The sequence below is a fragment of the Corvus moneduloides genome, chromosome 27, assembly GCF_009650955.1.
Source record: "Corvus moneduloides isolate bCorMon1 chromosome 27, bCorMon1.pri, whole genome shotgun sequence".
Classification (NCBI taxonomy): Eukaryota; Metazoa; Chordata; class Aves; order Passeriformes; family Corvidae; genus Corvus; species Corvus moneduloides.
Window position 1 is genome coordinate 963,122 of NC_045502.1, and position 15,912 is coordinate 979,033.

General features: G+C 63.5%; 2 protein-coding genes across 2 annotated transcripts; one reads left to right on the forward strand and one right to left on the reverse strand.

Annotated features, from left to right (window-relative positions):
• Positions 1 to 712: 712 nt before the first annotated feature.
• On the reverse strand, positions 713 to 7,265 carry PROM2 (prominin 2). The gene is made up of 23 exons (XM_032092083.1): positions 6,882 to 7,265; positions 6,658 to 6,707; positions 6,332 to 6,534; positions 6,100 to 6,220; positions 5,843 to 5,906; positions 5,675 to 5,764; positions 5,359 to 5,558; positions 5,202 to 5,276; positions 5,051 to 5,114; positions 4,775 to 4,934; positions 4,501 to 4,653; positions 4,035 to 4,158; positions 3,413 to 3,504; positions 3,252 to 3,336; positions 3,001 to 3,147; positions 2,822 to 2,893; positions 2,656 to 2,748; positions 2,493 to 2,546; positions 2,050 to 2,130; positions 1,751 to 1,819; positions 1,519 to 1,608; positions 1,280 to 1,386; positions 713 to 1,155 (listed from the first exon to the last, which is right to left on the reverse strand). The coding sequence occupies exons 1-23, from the start codon at positions 7,096 to 7,098 to the stop codon at positions 1,092 to 1,094; spliced, it is 2,475 nt and encodes an 824-aa protein (XP_031947974.1). The 5' UTR covers positions 7,099 to 7,265; the 3' UTR covers positions 713 to 1,091.
• A 1,993-nt stretch (positions 7,266 to 9,258) lies between these two features.
• On the forward strand, positions 9,259 to 15,827 carry LOC116435472. Its single transcript, XM_032091808.1, has 10 exons — positions 9,259 to 9,948; positions 10,544 to 10,619; positions 11,393 to 11,524; positions 11,993 to 12,116; positions 12,570 to 12,630; positions 12,915 to 12,961; positions 13,143 to 13,218; positions 13,700 to 13,828; positions 14,570 to 14,705; positions 15,060 to 15,827. Exons 1-10 carry the CDS (start codon positions 9,485 to 9,487, stop codon positions 15,420 to 15,422), a joined length of 1,608 nt encoding a protein of 535 aa, XP_031947699.1. The 5' UTR covers positions 9,259 to 9,484; the 3' UTR covers positions 15,423 to 15,827.
• The last annotated feature ends 85 nt before the right edge of the window (positions 15,828 to 15,912 follow it).

The following is a 15,912-nucleotide window of genomic DNA, read 5'->3' on the forward strand; positions in this document are numbered from 1 at the left end:
CTGAAGCTTCTCTGCACCAGAGCCCCTCTCAGCCATGAGCCCCTCTAAGCCCTGGAGTCCCCGTGAGTCCCTTCAGACCCCAAGCCATGGGGTCCCCTCAACCCCAGAGCCCCTTCAGACCCCAAGCCATGGGGTCCCCTCAGCCCCAGAGCCCCTTCAGACCCCAAGGTATGGGTTCCCCTCAACCCCAGAGTCCCTTCAGACCCCAAGCCATGGGGTCCCCTCAGCCCCAGAGTCCCTTCAGACCCCAAGCCATGGGGTCCCCTCAGCCCCAGAGTCCCTTCAGACCCCAAGCCATGGGGTCCCCTCAGCCCCAGAGTCCCTTCAGACCCCAAGCCATGGGGTCCCCTCAGCCCCAGAGTCCCTTCAGACCCCAAGCCATGGGGTCCCCTCAGCCCCAGAGTCCCTTCAGACCCCAAGCCATGGGGTCCCCTCAACCCCAGAGTCCCTTCAGACCCCAAGCCCCCTCGGCCCCACAGCGCCAGCCCTAAAGCCCCGCTCCGCCCCAGAGTTCTGCCCTCGGCCCCCTTGGCCCCAAAGCCCCCGGCCCTGAAATCCCCTTGGCTGTGGCAACCCCTGAGCCTTGGAGCCCCTGACCCCCTCATCCCCAGAGCCCCCCGAGCCGTGGGCTCCCCTTATCCCCTGAGCCCCCTCAGAACGGTGCCCTGCGGACAACGGGAAGACGGAGGGCACCAACAAAGGAGCCGGCGGCAGCTTTGGCAGGGGAGGGCTTTAATGCGCCCCACAGCGCCCGGAGCTCCCGGGAGTGGGGAATTGCGGTGGGGCAGCGGCGGGCGCCCTTCCCTGTGGGGTGCGAGGGGTGCGCCGGTGGTGAGGGAGAGCCGGGGGAGCCTCCCCTGCCAGCCGGGATCAGCCGGGCTCCGGGAGCCCCCCGAGGAAGAGATGTCAGAGGGATCCCGATCTCCGGGCGCCCCGCACTCGGGAAAGACGCCAGACCCCAAAGGACACCGAGGAAGAGACGTCAGAGGGATCCAAAGCCCTGAGAGGCGACAGAGGGATCCGGAGCCCTGCAGTGCTTGGGCACCGGTTTGTGGGAGCTCCTGGGGCACCGCACCCGGCAGAGCCCCGTCCTAGAGCTTGAGCGCCGTGACACGGGGGATGTGGAAGGGACAGGTCTCCTCTGAGCCCGTAGAGCTGCAAAGGAGAAGATGAAAGCCCGGGGAGCCGGTCAGGGAGGAGCCCACATCCCCCGACGCCGTGTGCCCCCTTCCCCGTGTGCCCCCGACGCCGTGTGCCCCCGTCCCCGCCCGCCTCTCACATGAGCCGGTTGCGGATGGGGCGGAAGTGTTTGGTGAGTCTGACGGCGAAGATGATGTTGGGGATGAGGAAGAAGGTGCAGCATCCCAGGCTGAACCAGAAGGCGTTCTGCAAGGAGACGCCGCGGGGCTGAGCCGTGCGGGGAGGGCACGGGCAGCCCCCGGGCTCTGGAGGGTTTTGGGAAGCCTTGGTGCTCCCGTGGGTCCTCGCTGGACCCCCATGGAGGGCCGGGATCCCTACCCAGGGGTCAGCGATGCGGTCGCACAGGATGACCCGCCCATTGTCCAGGGCCGTGGCGAGCGGCTGGCACGAAGCCACGTCCTCCCTCAGCTGGAACAAGGAGCAGGGACAACGCATCAGCCCACCCCTGGCTCCTGGGATGCATTCTGCCGCCTCGGCTCGGGGATCCATGAGGGATCCGTGGGGGCTCCTGCGCCCCAAGAATCCCCGCGGGGTGAAGGGGAGCGCTCACCGTCTGCCCGACCCAGTTGAGGTACTGGGTGAAGTAGCGCAGCTCCTTCCTGGTGAAGCAGCCGAGTTCCTGGGCAGAGGGAAGGCAGCATGGAGGGAGAGCCCCCTCTTCCCAGCCCGGCTCCATCCCCGCGTTTCCCAGCCCGGCTCCAGCCCCGCTCCAGCCACTCCGGGCTAATGTCAGGCTGGGAAATGAGGACTGAAGGCTCCCAGTGCCCTCCTGCAGCGCCCTGTTCTCACTCTTTCCGTCCGGCTGTGGGAATTCTGCACCCCCCGATGGCTGATCCAGCCCCGCCTCACCTGCCGGAGGATCTGCTGGGCTTGCACGGGCAGCCGGGCTTCCACCGAAGCTGTGGTGGCCAGTGTCCTCTTCACCCGCTCCTGGGGAAGCACGGGGAGGACAGGGCATCTTTAGGGCCCAGAGCAGCGGGAGGGGTGCCCGGGGGGTGCAGGAAGCACTGCCGAGCTTCAAACTGGGTCTGGTTTCTTTCAAATTGGGTCTGGTTTCTTTCAAATTGGGTCTGGTTGCTGGAGGGCAGGGAAAGAGGGCTGTGCCCCGAGCAGGAAAACACCTTTGCAGGGCGATTTCTGATTTGCAACAGCAAATCCAATCACTAAAGGAGACCGATTCTCCTGGCTGGCATTTTTCCGGGCTGTCCCATTACCCTGCAACTGGTTTTTTTGGCAGATGGGACCCCCGGGGCACCTCATGATTTTTGGGGCTAGAAGAGACTCACGAGTACCTTGAGGTGAGGTGCCAAGCGGGAGAGGAACTGGACGCTTTCCCCCAGCTTTGCCTGTGTGACAGAGAAGTGAGAAAGGTTCAAAAGCCCCATTGTCCCCTTCAGGGGGACACCGCCGGGCAGTGCCAGCGGCACCGCTGCCACCAGCCTGGCACGGACTCACCACCAAAGCCTCCTGCGACTGCACCGTGGAGTTCTGCATCTGCCACAGCGCCCGCGCCTCCGCCGCGAGCCGCCCGGCCACCGTGCCGTTCCTCTGTGGGGGGACAGCGGGGTGAGGGTGTCCCCCTGGGCACCGAGGGATCCCCACCGCCCGTCCTGCCGCTCACCTGCATCTTCTGCAGCCCCTCGAGGTTCCTCGCCAAGCCGGGCAGGCTGGTCTGCACCACGGGGTTTTTCATCTGCAGGAAAACCGAGCTGGGGGCTGCCCAAAATCCAACCCTGGCAGGCGGCCCCGGTGTGGGACACATCCTGCAGTGGGGTCCAGCTCGCTGTGAGCATCCCTCACCTCCTCCTGGAAGCGCCCATAGTCCACCTCGTCCACTCCGCTGCGGGCGAAGGTCTCCAGGTCCTGCCTGCCCTCGCTGCGGAGGAGCCTGACATCCCCCAGGTTCGCCGTGAAGTCGCCCAGGCGTTTTTGGAAATCAGCCGTGTACTGTGAGGATCAGACCAGGGAATCTGCAGCGTTCCCAGTAACCCCAGTAAAGCTCCTGCGTCCCCCTGCCGCTACCAGGGGCCCTGGGTGGAGCCAGCCCTCACCTTGGGGGTTTTTAGGTGCTCATCCAGGTCATAGGACCTGTCGAGCTGCAGCACCTCCCAGAGCCCCGCGCCGCTCTTGCACTCCCTGAAAGGCAGAGGGACGTCGGCAGAGTGATCCCAAATTCACCCCCGCTGCACGGGGGAGCTCCTGCGACCCTCACCGGTATGCGGAGCTGAGGTTGGAGTCCCTCCTGAGGTTGAGCTGGCGAGTGAGGTTCATGGACGGAGGGAGATTCCCTGGGGTGTCAATGAACTGGGACAAACAGGAGGAGAAACAGGGTCAGGGTAAGGCCCAGGTGTTCCCAGCAGTGATTTTGGGGGTTCTCTGCCCTTGCAGGTGCATCCTGGGGTGGCTCATCCCAGCCTGAGCTAATTCTGCTTTTATTTGCCTGTTCCCCACTGAGGAGCCTCGCTGGGTGTGTTTGGAGGGACAGCCCCGTGCTGGGACCCGCCTGTGTGTGGCACTGCCTTGGGAAGAGTCCTGATCCCATTCCCGTTCCCCCAATCCCTCTCTCAGCCCCATCACACCGCGCTGCCAGCCCCAAGCACCCCAGGGATCCCCAAGGACCGGGGAGCAGCAATCCCGCAGGAAGCGAATTAACAGCACAAGGGCAATTCCCAGCTGATGATGCAAATCCAAGGAGCTAATCCTAAACTTAGTCTTCTGGTCTAGGATGGGGCTTTTCCAGTCCGGTTTAGGGGGAGAACACAGAGCCTTTGGAGATGTTTTGATGCACCCAAGCAGAGATTTACGGGGCGATGGGTGGATGTGTGGCCACCCACCTTATAAATCTCCTGGTTGACCCAATTCCTGCAAACCAGCGTATGGATGTTGCCCCCAACCAGGAAGGTGGCGAAAACCAGGAGGATGAGGAGCCAGGAGAACAGGAAAGCCAAGCCCACGCCGCTGTAAGAGGGAGAGGAGGCGCCGGCGGCGGCTTTGCAGAGCCGAGCGGGCAGGAAGGGACCTGCCGGTCCAGCTGCAGCCCCGCGGCTCCTTCCCGAGCCCGGGCACGCCGGGCTGGGCAGGGCCCTGGGAGCGGGGTGTGCCGGGCAGCGGGGCCGGGGCGCGGGAGCTGCCAGCTCCCAGGGAGGAGCAGCTTCTCCCAAACCTGCCGGCGCAGGCGGTGGCTTCAAAAGCTTTTCCGCTGGGACAGCTCCCAGTCCCTCCCTTGGCTTTACCCTTCTGGTTTGTTTTTTGGGGGGGTGTGAGATGGAATGGCCCCCCAGCACCCAGAGAGACGCTTACACCAGGAGAAACTTGGCGCCAGCTTCTCCTCGGCACTCGTAGTCGCTGGGGTCCTCCCGCTTGGAAAGCCCGTACGCCCCCAGGGCCATCCCCGTCACGTTGCAGGCGAGGATGAGGAGGATGATGGAGCACAGCACCGTGCCCGCAATCCACCTGGAGGGAAGAGCAGCAGGGCACAGCCTCGAGATGTGGGGCTGAGGCACCCGGGGCTCGGCGAGGGCTCAGGGCCCTTCTCCGCTGCACCCCCTGCAGCCCGTCCTGCTCCCAGGGTCACCTGTACCGCTCGAAGCGCTCCGCCTCCCGCAGGTACGGCTGGCTCCGGTCCTCGGCCTTCAGCAGGGCCTCGCTCACGGGCCGGGTGTAGTCGGGGAAGGGGAAGCTGTCGGCGATGGACTGCACCTTCTCCGCCGTGCGGGTCAAATCGTCCCGCAGATCTGCGGGGCCAAGGCTGTGCTGGAGGGGTGGATGGTCCCTGCATCCCACCCTATGTCCCCAAATTGGGATTCGCCCCGTGGAGGATGTCCCCACTCGCTGTGGCAGCTCCACTCACCCTGGATGACCTGCGCCATCCTCTCCACGGCCAGCTCTGGGATGGAGTTGAAGGTGCCATTGCCCTGCGAGGAAAGAGGGGGTGCTGAGCAGCTCAGCCGGAGCTGCCTGCGGGTGTTGGACCCCCCCCTGCTTCACCCCGACCCTCCAACCTGGCGAATCATCTCCGCAAAGTCACTTCGGGGCAGGCCGGCCAGCGCCTTCAACACCTTCTCCACCGACGGCACCTGGGAGCGGAAGAAGGAGCCCGTGAGCCCCGGGGCAGCCGGATGGGGAGGTGACGGTGGGCGACCAGGGCCCTGACTCCACCTTGCCGTAGTCGGCTCCCAGCTCCAGGCTCTGTGCCCTGCCCAGGACGCTGGCGCAGGACGTGCAGCGCGGGTCGTCCAGGAGCGCGACCACGCGGCGCCTTCGTTCCCGCAGCGCCGGCTCCAGCTCGGCCCGCGCCGCCGCCAGCGCCCGCGCCGTCCTGTCGAGAATCTGTAAATGGTGCAGCGAGGTCTGTAGGTCTTAAAGAGAAAGCCCAGGGCTAGGTCACGCTGCTCCGCTCGGCTGCCCCGGCGAGGCTTCGGCCCCGGTCCCGGTCCCGTCCCCGGTCCCGGGGGCGGCCGCGCTCCGGCCGTACCTCCGGCCCTGTCCTGCAGGTCCGCCAGCGCCGCGTAGGTCATGGCCTTGAGCTGCGCGTGGATGGAGAGCCCCACGCTCCGGCTGAGCCCTGCAAGGCACCGGCGCCCCGTCAGCACCTCATTCATCCCCGGGGGAAGCTCGGGGTGCTGCCCGGCGCGGCGCTTACCACCCAGGTCGGAGATTATCTGCTTTCGGGGCACCTCGAACTTGTCCACCACCATCTGCACCCCCTGCCAGGAAAGAGGAGCCGGTCAGCCGGGAGTAGCAGCCGCCGAGAGGGGAGGGAGCCCCACGCTGCCATTCAAAATTCGTTTTTAATGCAGCCACGTCACCTCCTCTTGCCTGCCAAACTATGCCCTGGGGGAAACGCGGCCATCCCTGGGCAGCGCCCCATGCCGGGGGCGAGGCCGCTCGGGGACCCACCTGGGGGACATTGGCAAGGTGCTGTCGCAGCGTGCGCAGGGTGGAGGGCACGGCCCCCAGCCCCGGCTCCATCTGCCCCTTCACCCGCTGGCTGGTGACGAAGGCGCAGGTGACGCTGATCCTGCCGGGAATAAGCAGGCGGTGACGGGGCTGTCAGGCAGAGCCTCCCCGTCCCGTAGGACACGGTTCCCCCCACCCAGTGCGAGTTTTGGGGGTGGTTTGGGGGACTCACAGGATGATGAGGGAGGTGAAGGACAGGCAGGCCAGCAGGCAGCGGCGGCGGCAGCCCAGCGAGCGCCGGTGGGCGCGGAGGCGGCCCCCGCACCGCCGCCGGCTCCGGCAGTAGCAGAAACACATCCCGGCCACCGGCACGGCCACGGTGAAGAGCAGAGCCACCGCGGCACAGACGACATAGCCCAGCTCGTACTGCACCACCTGCGCCACGGGAGAGCCTCGTCGGCACCTCTGCACCAAGCTCGGGGTGCTCCGTGTGCCCAGGTGCCCCGTGCCAGGTGGAAAACGTCCCCACGGCATCCCCCGCCCCATGTCCCGGCTCACCTGCGACGTCCGCACCGAGCCGGGGTCATTCAGGGCTGTCCTGAGCAGCTCTGCAAAAAATAATCATGGCACTGGTCCCAGCCGATGCACCCCCAACCTGAATCCTCTTCCTGAACCCCTCGGGATCCCTGGAGCACTCCGGGCGCCGGGATTGCAGCCAGCAAACCCCCCGAGGTCCCGGCCCCCGCCGCAGCGGGGTCGCGGCTCCCCGGCTCGGGGCTCACCTGTGGGCAGCGGGTTTTGCTGGATGAGGTCCAGGCAGCGCCGGACGAGGCCGTAGAGGGGATCGAGCGAGCTGGGCACGCGGTGCAGCGCGGGCACCCGGATCTCGGCGTGCCTGTCGGTGAAGCGGAGCACGCCGCCGGGGCTGGCGGGGTGGCACGGCTGGGTGGCAGCGGGGTGCAGCAGCGCCCAAGCCAGCAGCAGCCCGGCCGCCCGCATGGCTCCGGCGGTGGCGAGGAGAGAGCCGGGGGCTCCTTCAGCCTGCGAGCGGGCGGAGGGGCATTCCCGGCGCTGGACGGCTCGCTCCGGCTGGGCTCCTGCTCCGGGAAACCTGCCTGACGGGTCAGCAGCCGCGCAAAGCCAGACGCTGCCGTGGCTTGTTCCCCCCACGGGCTCCCCGGGGCGGCTGGGCTTGGCGGGGCTGCGCGGAGGCGTCTCCCAAACCATCCCAGGCCTGTTTCGCAACCCCCGGCATCCCTGAGTCACCGCCGCGGGGTCCCCGCTGTCAAGGCCTTTCCCAAAACCCATGGCAAAGCCTCCCCGGGGTTTTGGGGAGGGGGACGGGGGATGGTGAACCCCCTGGCCTTGGGCTGGAGGGTGTTCGTCCCCACCACAGCCAGCGTGGAAGGAAGGATCTGGGATTTGGGATATCACTTGGGGGAAAAGCCCTTGTGGGGAGATCCTCATGTGCGGATGGGGCACCTGGGGGGCAGAATCACCCTGTGGAAAAGCATCCCGGGATCCGGGGTAGCAACAAGAAGGGAAAATAAGGGGGAACACACAGAGGGGGGCAGTGAGGCCCAGCTGGCGATGCCCACTCGCCGGCCGGGTGTGAGATGAGTTTTCCAGGCTCAGCCAGCGCCTGTCTCACACCCCGAGGCGGCCGCGGCTCCTTCCCAGGGCCGGATCCTAGTCCCCGGCATGGGTCGAGCGCTAATTACAGGCTCGGCTGGAAGCGCAGGAGGTTCAACCTGATCTCTTGGTGCGGGGGGAGCAGCCCCGCTGTGCCCAGACGGCCGCGGGGCATCCCGAGAGCCGCGACCCTGCTCGGCCGGGCGGGTCCGACCGGCCCTTCCCCACCGCCGGCTGCCCACGCCCCCGTCTCCGCGGCGTTGATGCTAATCCCTGTGGTTCCCCTCCCTCTGGAAAAGGGGCTTTCCGCCCAGCTGGAGATGCCGGCAGCTTTTTTCCAGGCTGGTCCCCACCACCCGCTTGGGAACGGGATGTTGAGGACAGGAAAATCCTGCCCTGGCTTGGCTTGTCCCATCCTGGGACAAAATTGCCAGGGCCAGGAAAGGCTGGGATTTTTAGCACAGCTCGTTTAGATGTGGATGTGTCTGTGCACGGCAAAGGGGTCCTGGCTGCCCACACCGGGTCTGGGGCAGTGACGGGGATGCCAGCGATGATTTCCCACCGCGATTTCCCATTCTCAAGATGATTGCTCAACCCCAGCTTTGATTTCCCATTCTCACGATGATTTCCCAACCCCAACCTCGATTTCCCATTCACAGGGGGATTTCCCATCCCCACCATGATTTCCCATTCCCATGACAATTTCCCATCCCACCACGACTTCCATGTCCACGATGGTTTCCCATCCCCCCACAGCTTTCCCATTCCCGTGGCGATTTCCCATACCCGTGATGTTTTGCAGGGCCAACAATCTTCCATCCCACCAATGACATTTTTGGGGATGGAGGTGATTTTCATGTCCAAGGGGAAGGCACCAGCCACCCTGCCGCATGTGTGTGCTACCCCGCCCTGCCCCCGTGGTGGGAGGGGATGATTTTGGGATACTTTTGGGTTGGTTTTGTCCTCCCTCCTCCTGCCCCTGGGGATGCTGATACTGGGGCAGTAATGCTGGTCCTGGCACTGGAGTGGTGATACTGGTACCGGGGTAGCGATGCTGGTACCGGGGCAGCGACACTGGCATGCTGATGCTGGTTTGGTACTGCGGCAGTGATGCTGATGCTGGTATTGGTGCAGTGATGCTGGTTTTGGTCCTGGTGTGGTGACGCTGGTACTGGAGCGGTGACGCTGGTTCGGTCCCAGGGCAGTGATGCTGGTTCGGTACTGGTGCAGTGACACTGTTTCTGGAGAGGTGATGCCAGTTCGGTGCTGGTGTGGTGACACCGGTATGGTAGCGGTGCCGCTGGTTCGGTGCTGGTGCGCTGACTCGGTCCGGGCCAGTGCTGCCGGTTCGGTGCCGGTGCTGTGACGCCGATACTGGAGCGGTGACGCTGATACTGGAGCGGTGCTGCTGGTTCGGTGCCGGTGAGGTGACGCTGGTATGGGAGCGCTGCCGCCGGTTCGGTGCCGGTGCGGTGACGCTGATACCGGAGCGGTGCTGCTGGTTCGGTGCCGGTGCGATGACGCTGATACCGGAGCGGTGCCGCCGGTTCGGTGCTGGTGCGGTGACGCCGATACTGGAGCGGTGACACCGGTTCGGTGCCGGTGCGGTGACGCTGGTATGGTAGCGGTGCTGCCGGTTCGGTGCCGGTGCGGTGACGCCGATACTGGAGCGGTGACACCGGTTCGGCGCCGGTGAGGTGACGCCAGTATGGTAGCGGTGCTGCCAGTTCGGTGCCGGTGAGGTGACGCTGGTATGGGAGCGCTGCCGCCAGTTCGGTGCCGGTGCGGTGACGCTGATACTGGAGCGGTGCTGCTGGTTCGGTGCCGGTGCGGTGACGCTGATACCGGAGCGGTGCCGCCGGTTCGGTGCCGGTGCGGTGACGCTGATACCGGAGCGGTGCCGCCGGTTCGGTGCCGGTGCGCTGGCTCGGTCCGGGCCGGTGCCGCCGGTTCGGCGCCGCTCCGGGGCTGCTGTACCGCCCGTTACCGCTACGCGGCGCCATCGCCCCACAGCGCCGCGGGGGGCGTGGCCTCTGTGGGGCGTGGCCTCTGTGGGGCGTGGCTTTCCTGGGGCGTGGCTTTTCATGGGGGCGTGGCTTCTCACGGGGGCGTGGCCTCGCGCGGCTCCGCGGCTCTGTCGGAGGGGACGGAAGTGACGTCACGCGCGGGCGCCATCGCCATCATGGCGGACAGAGGAGCCTCGCGGGTCCCGGAGCGGTGAGTGCGGTCCCGAGCGCGGCCCCGAGCGCGGCCCCGCCGCCCCTCCCGCGCCTCCTCCCGCCCGGGGGCTCCAGGACACTGTTCCGGGCGCCGCGCCGGCGGGAGGGACCCAGAACGCGGCCGGGCCCTGGCAGCGGCGGCGCCGCCGCGTGGCAGCGTCACATGGGGGTCGTGGGGTGGGGGACGAGGGTCTGTGGGGCTGGAGGGTCTGCAGGGTTTGTCTGGCCGGGGTGGGTGTTGAGGGTCCCTGAGCCTGGGGGGGTTTGGGAACCCTGGGCCCGGTGGGGGTGTGAGGGTCCCCAGGGCAGGGCCGTGGTTCCCAAGCCAGGGTAGGTGTGAGGGGCCTGGGCTGGGGGGAATTGGAGGGTCCCTGGGCCGGAGAGAGTTTGAGGGGTCCCCAGGGCAGGGGGTTTGAGGGACCCTGGGTCGGGGTGGTTGGACGGGCCCCGGACATGGGGGACTGCAGGGGTTTCTTGCCAGAGGGGGCTGAGGGTCCTCGGGCCTGGAGGGGATTTGTGGTTCCCGGTTCTGGGGGTGTTCGGGGGTCCGGGCCGGGGGTCTCTGCCCCTGTTTGACACCTCCATGGGTTCAGGTGGACCGACTACATCCCGCTGGGCCGGAGGATGCCGGGCACGCGCTTCATCGCCTTCAAGGTGCCCCTGAAGAAGGTGGGTGAGCACCGGGGTCCTGGGCCAGTTTGGGCTGGATCAACTGTGGGAAAGCATCTCTTTGTGGGGATTCCTTGAGTGAATTGCTGAGGAGCTCGGTGTCAGAGCCGGATTTCGGGAGTGGGGGCTGTGGGGGGTCGGGCTCTGCTGCCAGGAACAGGGACAGGAGGAGAGGGAACGGCCTCAGGCTGGGCCAGGGGAGGCTCGCGTTGGACACCAGCGGGAATTTCCTTATGGAAAGGGCGCTCAGGCCTAGGAACTGCCCAGGGAGGTTTGGAATGCCCATCCCTGGAGGTGTCCAAGGCCTGGAGGTGGCACTCAGGGCTCTGGGCTGGGGACAAGGGGGGCATCGGGCACAGCTTGGACTCGGTGGTGTTGGAAGGGCTTTTCCAGCCTCGGTGGTTCCGTGTGTTTGACCTGCAGCTCTGCTTTACAGCTCCCACCTGCAAAGCTGCAGTGCCTGGCTCTGTGTGTCACTGGGGGCTTTTGCCACGGTTAAAGTTGTCACTCAGCCCTGGGAACCCTCAGCTGAGCAGCCCCAAAGCTCTGAGGGCCTGAGCACGTCCTTGTCTGTGGAGCTGGATGAGCTTTAAGGCCCCTTCCAGCCCAAAGCACCCTGCAGTTCAGGGAGCAGGCTCCCGTGTTGCTCTGCTTCAGCCTTTGCTCCTTGCCTGAGTCCTCCTCCCCCATCTCCGGGACATTCTGGAGCCTCTTCCCACCCATCCCACCCCACCCGAATTCCGACAGCTGCTCTAAACCACCGCTTCCTGCAGAGCTTTGATCGGAACCTTCTGCCAGAAGAGAGATTTTCCCCTCACGACCTCATCAGGAAAGTCAAGGAGCGGAAGGAGGAGCTGGGGCTGATCATCGACCTGACGTACACCACGCGCTACTACGGGCCCGAGGTCAGTGCTGAGGGAGCGCCAAAAGAGCAGCTCAGGGCAGTGTGAGGGCCTGGAACCCTCTGGCAGGGGATGAGGTGAAGCCTCGTGGGCCAGCAGGGCCTTTCTGATTAAGTCTCCAAGCCCCAGATCCTCTTTGTACCAGCCCAAGTTTGGGGGTGCTGTTAAGCCGGGGTTTGTGGGCTCTTCTGGGCGAAGAGCTGATTGCAGACGCCTTTGGCTGGGTGGGTAATCATGGAAAAGGTGTTTCAGGCTCTGGGGTGTGCTTCTTCCTCCCCAGGCAAGAGAAATAATCTGGAATATTGGTGCTCTGCCAAGGGAGCGAAGCAGGAGTTTCTTACCTAAAACTGTGTAGCTGTTGTTTTAGGCTTGGGGAAAAAACTCATCCTCTCCTGGTTTGTTGCCTGGGATTCCTTAATTAGTGAGAATCCCTGTGCCTTTTCTGGGAATGACTGAGCTCCTTCCCCGTAGGAGCTGCCCCCCACGCTGCGCTACTCGAAGATCCTGACCATGGGCCACAAGATCCCCAACAGAAGGACTATCCTGCGCTTCAAGTACCTCGTCAAGAGGTTCCTGACAGACAACAAAGACAACGGTGAGCGTGGTTTTCCCTGGCTCTGCTGTCACTGGGATGGGCCAGCAGGAATTTCTGCTCCTTCTCTTGGCACGGGAATGTCAGGGCAGCAGGTTGGGTTTTGCTGGTGGAGGAATTCACGTTGGCTCTGGTAATCCAGGCCAGGCTGGACACTGGGGCTTAGGGCACCCTGGGATGGTGGGAGGTATCCTTGCCCATGGCACTGGCTTTAAGGTCCCTTCCCACCCAGAGCATTCCAGGATTCCGTGATGATTCGAGCCTTAATTGAGTTGGAGATGTGGGATTGTGCAGATGAGCTGAGCCAGGGGTGCTAATTAGACATAAACACGGTGACGTGTGTGGTGATTTCTGTTCGCTGTGTTGGTGTCCCTGCTGGGGGCTTGATGCAGATGGGGAGATTTCGGAGGAAAAGCTCCCAAAATGTCACCTGAATGTCACCTGTGTGCCTTACAGATAAACTCATCGGGGTGCACTGCACACATGGCCTGAACAGAACTGGCTACTTGGTTTGCAGGTGAGTTGCCCTTGGTCAGTTGGGGTTAAGTGGTGGCAGTGGTTTCCAGGAGGAAGCAAGACTCGGGTGATCTGTGTGACCCCAGACTTGCAGGGCTTTCCAGCTTTTGTTGGGGGGCATTTTCCATCCCTGACTTCAGCAGCCTGAATGCTGATGCTCCATTCTGGCACGTCAATAAAAGCTTTGAAACTCCCCAGTTCTTTTTCTCTGCTTAAATCATTACCACCTCGTCAACGTTTTCATGATTAATTGTGTGATCAGAGCTTTCTTGCTGCTCTGTGCAGGTACCTGATTGATGTTGAGGGCATGGAGCCAAATGCTGCCATAGAGTGTGCGTATCCTGCTCGGCTGGGGAGGTTCGGTGGGGTTTTAGATGGTCAGGAGGTTTGGGGGAGCTCCAGGGAGGGAACTGTGTCTGGGTGAAGGGGTTAAAACCCTTCTGAAGGGTTTTAGTTGCTCAGCAGCCCCGAGGGTGACTTGTGTTGCTGTAACTCAGAGCTGCCTCTCCCCAGTGTTCAACAAGTCTCGGGGACATGCCATAGAGAGAACCAACTACATCCAGGATCTTCAGAAGAGAGCCCTGAGAAGGTGAGGCCGGGTGTTCCGGGAGTGAGAGGTGTGGGAGCTGGGAGAACAGCCAGGGCAGGGGGAAATGCCTTAAAACTCCCAGAGGGCAGGGTTCTGTGGGGTACTGGGAAGGAATTCCTCCCTGAGGAATGGTGAATTCCTGAGGAATTCCACCCTGAGGGTGGTGAGGGGCTGGATGGAATTCCCAGAAAATCCCTGGCTGCTCAGTCCCTGGCAGTGTCCACAGCCGGGTTGGAGCAGCCTGGGATAGTGGAAGGTGTCCCTGCCCATGGCAGGGAGGGGACTGGGTGGGATTTAAGCTCCCTTCCGACCCAAACCGTTCTGGGATTGTAACTGGATAAAGACCCCCAGGCCTGTGGCCCTTTCTGGGTGGGCAGGGATTGAGTGTGGAAGAGCTGATGCGATCCCTCAGTGAGTGAGTGAAAAACTCACTTCTTCCAGTGAAAACATCTGGAGTTCTCTTATAAATTCTCTTCCAAAGCAGCTGTGAACTGAAGAATTTGGGCTCGGATCTCCTCAGGAAAAAAGGCAGCACCACAGCAAAGCCCCAGAAGCAGCTGCTCAAACCCCCCCAGCACCGCTCGGGCCAGCCCCCCCCAGCAGTGCCCAGGTGGGTGTTTGCCCCTTCCCCTGGGTGTGCCCTGACCTCAGCAGGCTCAGGGAGCTGCTTCCTCCCTTTGGAACCTCTGCAGCTGGGTTTTTCCAAGCTGCAGCTCACCCCGTGCTTTGCCAGCTCTGGGAGGACGTAAAGAACCTCCCCGGAAGTTGTTGAGAGCCAAAATGGCAACAGTGAAGTTCCTGTGCCCACAGCAGCAAAGCTCTGCCTGGGAAGGACGTTCTTGTGCCTGTGGGTGTGGAATGGCATCGCTGGCAGGGTGGGAGCTGGCTCCCAGCGGGGCTGGAATGTTCTCCAGCTGGGAATTCTCAGGGACTAACAGATCTCAGCTGCCCAAGTGAGGGAGCTCTTCCCTGAGCTGGCGACTGCCTCTGTTCTGGGCTTCTCCTGGAACACGGGGTGCGGGCAGAGAGCTTCCCCCAGCTGGGAGATGCCCTCTGGCAGCTCCTGGCTGTGTGGGGGAGCTCCCAAACCACCTCCAGGACACGGGTGGGAGCCAGTGCCAGCTTCTGGCACAGCTGTGGCTCCTTCACCTCCTCCCTCGGGGGCACGGGAAGCACTTCCTGATGAAAACCTCCCTTGCTGTCAGCATTCAGGGGCACAGCTGCTCTCCAGGTGTTCTTCCTGCACATCCCTCCCTTCAGGCTGCAGGAAAAGGCTCCAGGTGCACCCAGAGGGGCTGAGGGCATTCACAACCAGCCCTTTTTGGGTGCTGACTCCCGAATTTCCTTCCAGGAACCCTGGCAGCACCAAGAAGATGCAGCAGCCTGGCTCCAAGGCTCAGGCACAGCCCCAGGAGCTGGGACAGCGGCACGGGGCCCTGGAGCAGAGGCACCAGAAGAAGCTGGAGCAGAGGCAATTGGAGCAGCTGGCGCAGAGGCAGCAGAAGAAGCTGCAGCAGAAGCAGCTGGAGCAGGGACAGCTGGAGAAGCTGGAGCAGAGGCAGCTGGAGAAGCTGGAGCAGAAGAAGCTGGAGAAGCTGGAGCAGAAGCAGCAGAGGCAGCTGGAGAAGCTGGAGCAGAGGCAGCAGCAGAAGAAGCTGGAGAAGCTGGAGCAGAAGCAGCTGGAGCAGAAGCAGCAGCAGAAGCTGGAACAGAAGCAGCAGAGGCAGCTGGAGCAGAGGCAGCAGCAGAAGCTGGAGCAGAGGCAGCAGCAGAAGCTGGAGCAGAGGCAGCTGGAGAAGCTGGAGCAGAGGCAGCTGGAGAAGCTGGAGTGGAAGCAGCTGGAGCAGAAGCAGCAGCAGAAGCTGGACCAAAAGCAGCAGAGGCAGCTGGAGCAGAGGCAGCAGCAGAAGCTGGAGCAGAAGCAGCAGAAGAAGCTGGAGAAGCTGGAGCAGAGGCAGCTGGAGAAGCTGGAGCAGAGGCAGCTGGAGAAGCTGGAGCAGCCTGAGCAGAAGCTGCCTGAGCAGAGGCAGCCGCGCAGTCTGGCCCCGAGGAACTGTTGCATTTCCCCACCCCCCAAGAAGAAGCACAAGGGACTGTTCCCCCCCCCGAGCCCCCAGCCCTGCCCGCCCCAGGAGCCCACAGGCGCCAGGAGACGCCGGCACCGGCGCAGGAAACACGAACTGAGGCAGCAGGAGGTGTCCTGACAGCGCCGGGAACGCTCCAGGAAAACCCTGCGAGGAGCGGCTGTAACCCAGCCAGGAGCTGCCAGCCCACGTGAGGGGCACCTTAACTGGGCTGGTTTTTAATCTCCTGTTTTTCCTTGCTCCCCCCCACCCCGTGCTTTTACAAGGAGTTTTTTAATCCGACGCTGTGCGGAGTCTGATCCACGAGGGATGCAGAGAATTCAAATAAACACAGACTCGACCGGAGCTGCAATAATCCTAAGGAAACGTCCTCGAGCATCCCTGTAACATTCAACAAAACGGGCTTTTGTTGATTTCTTCAACACATAATGAGAAATAGGATTCGGCCTGAAAAGATGAGATTTTTTTTTTTCTCCTTTTTACCCACTTTTTGCTAAAGTAAATTTCCACGGTGTGCAAATTTGAGCCTGGGTGTGGAGCAGTCATTTCCTCCCGGACGGGCCTGAGGGGCCCGGCAGGGTGCGCGCTGCGGCTCTGAGCTGGGCGCGGG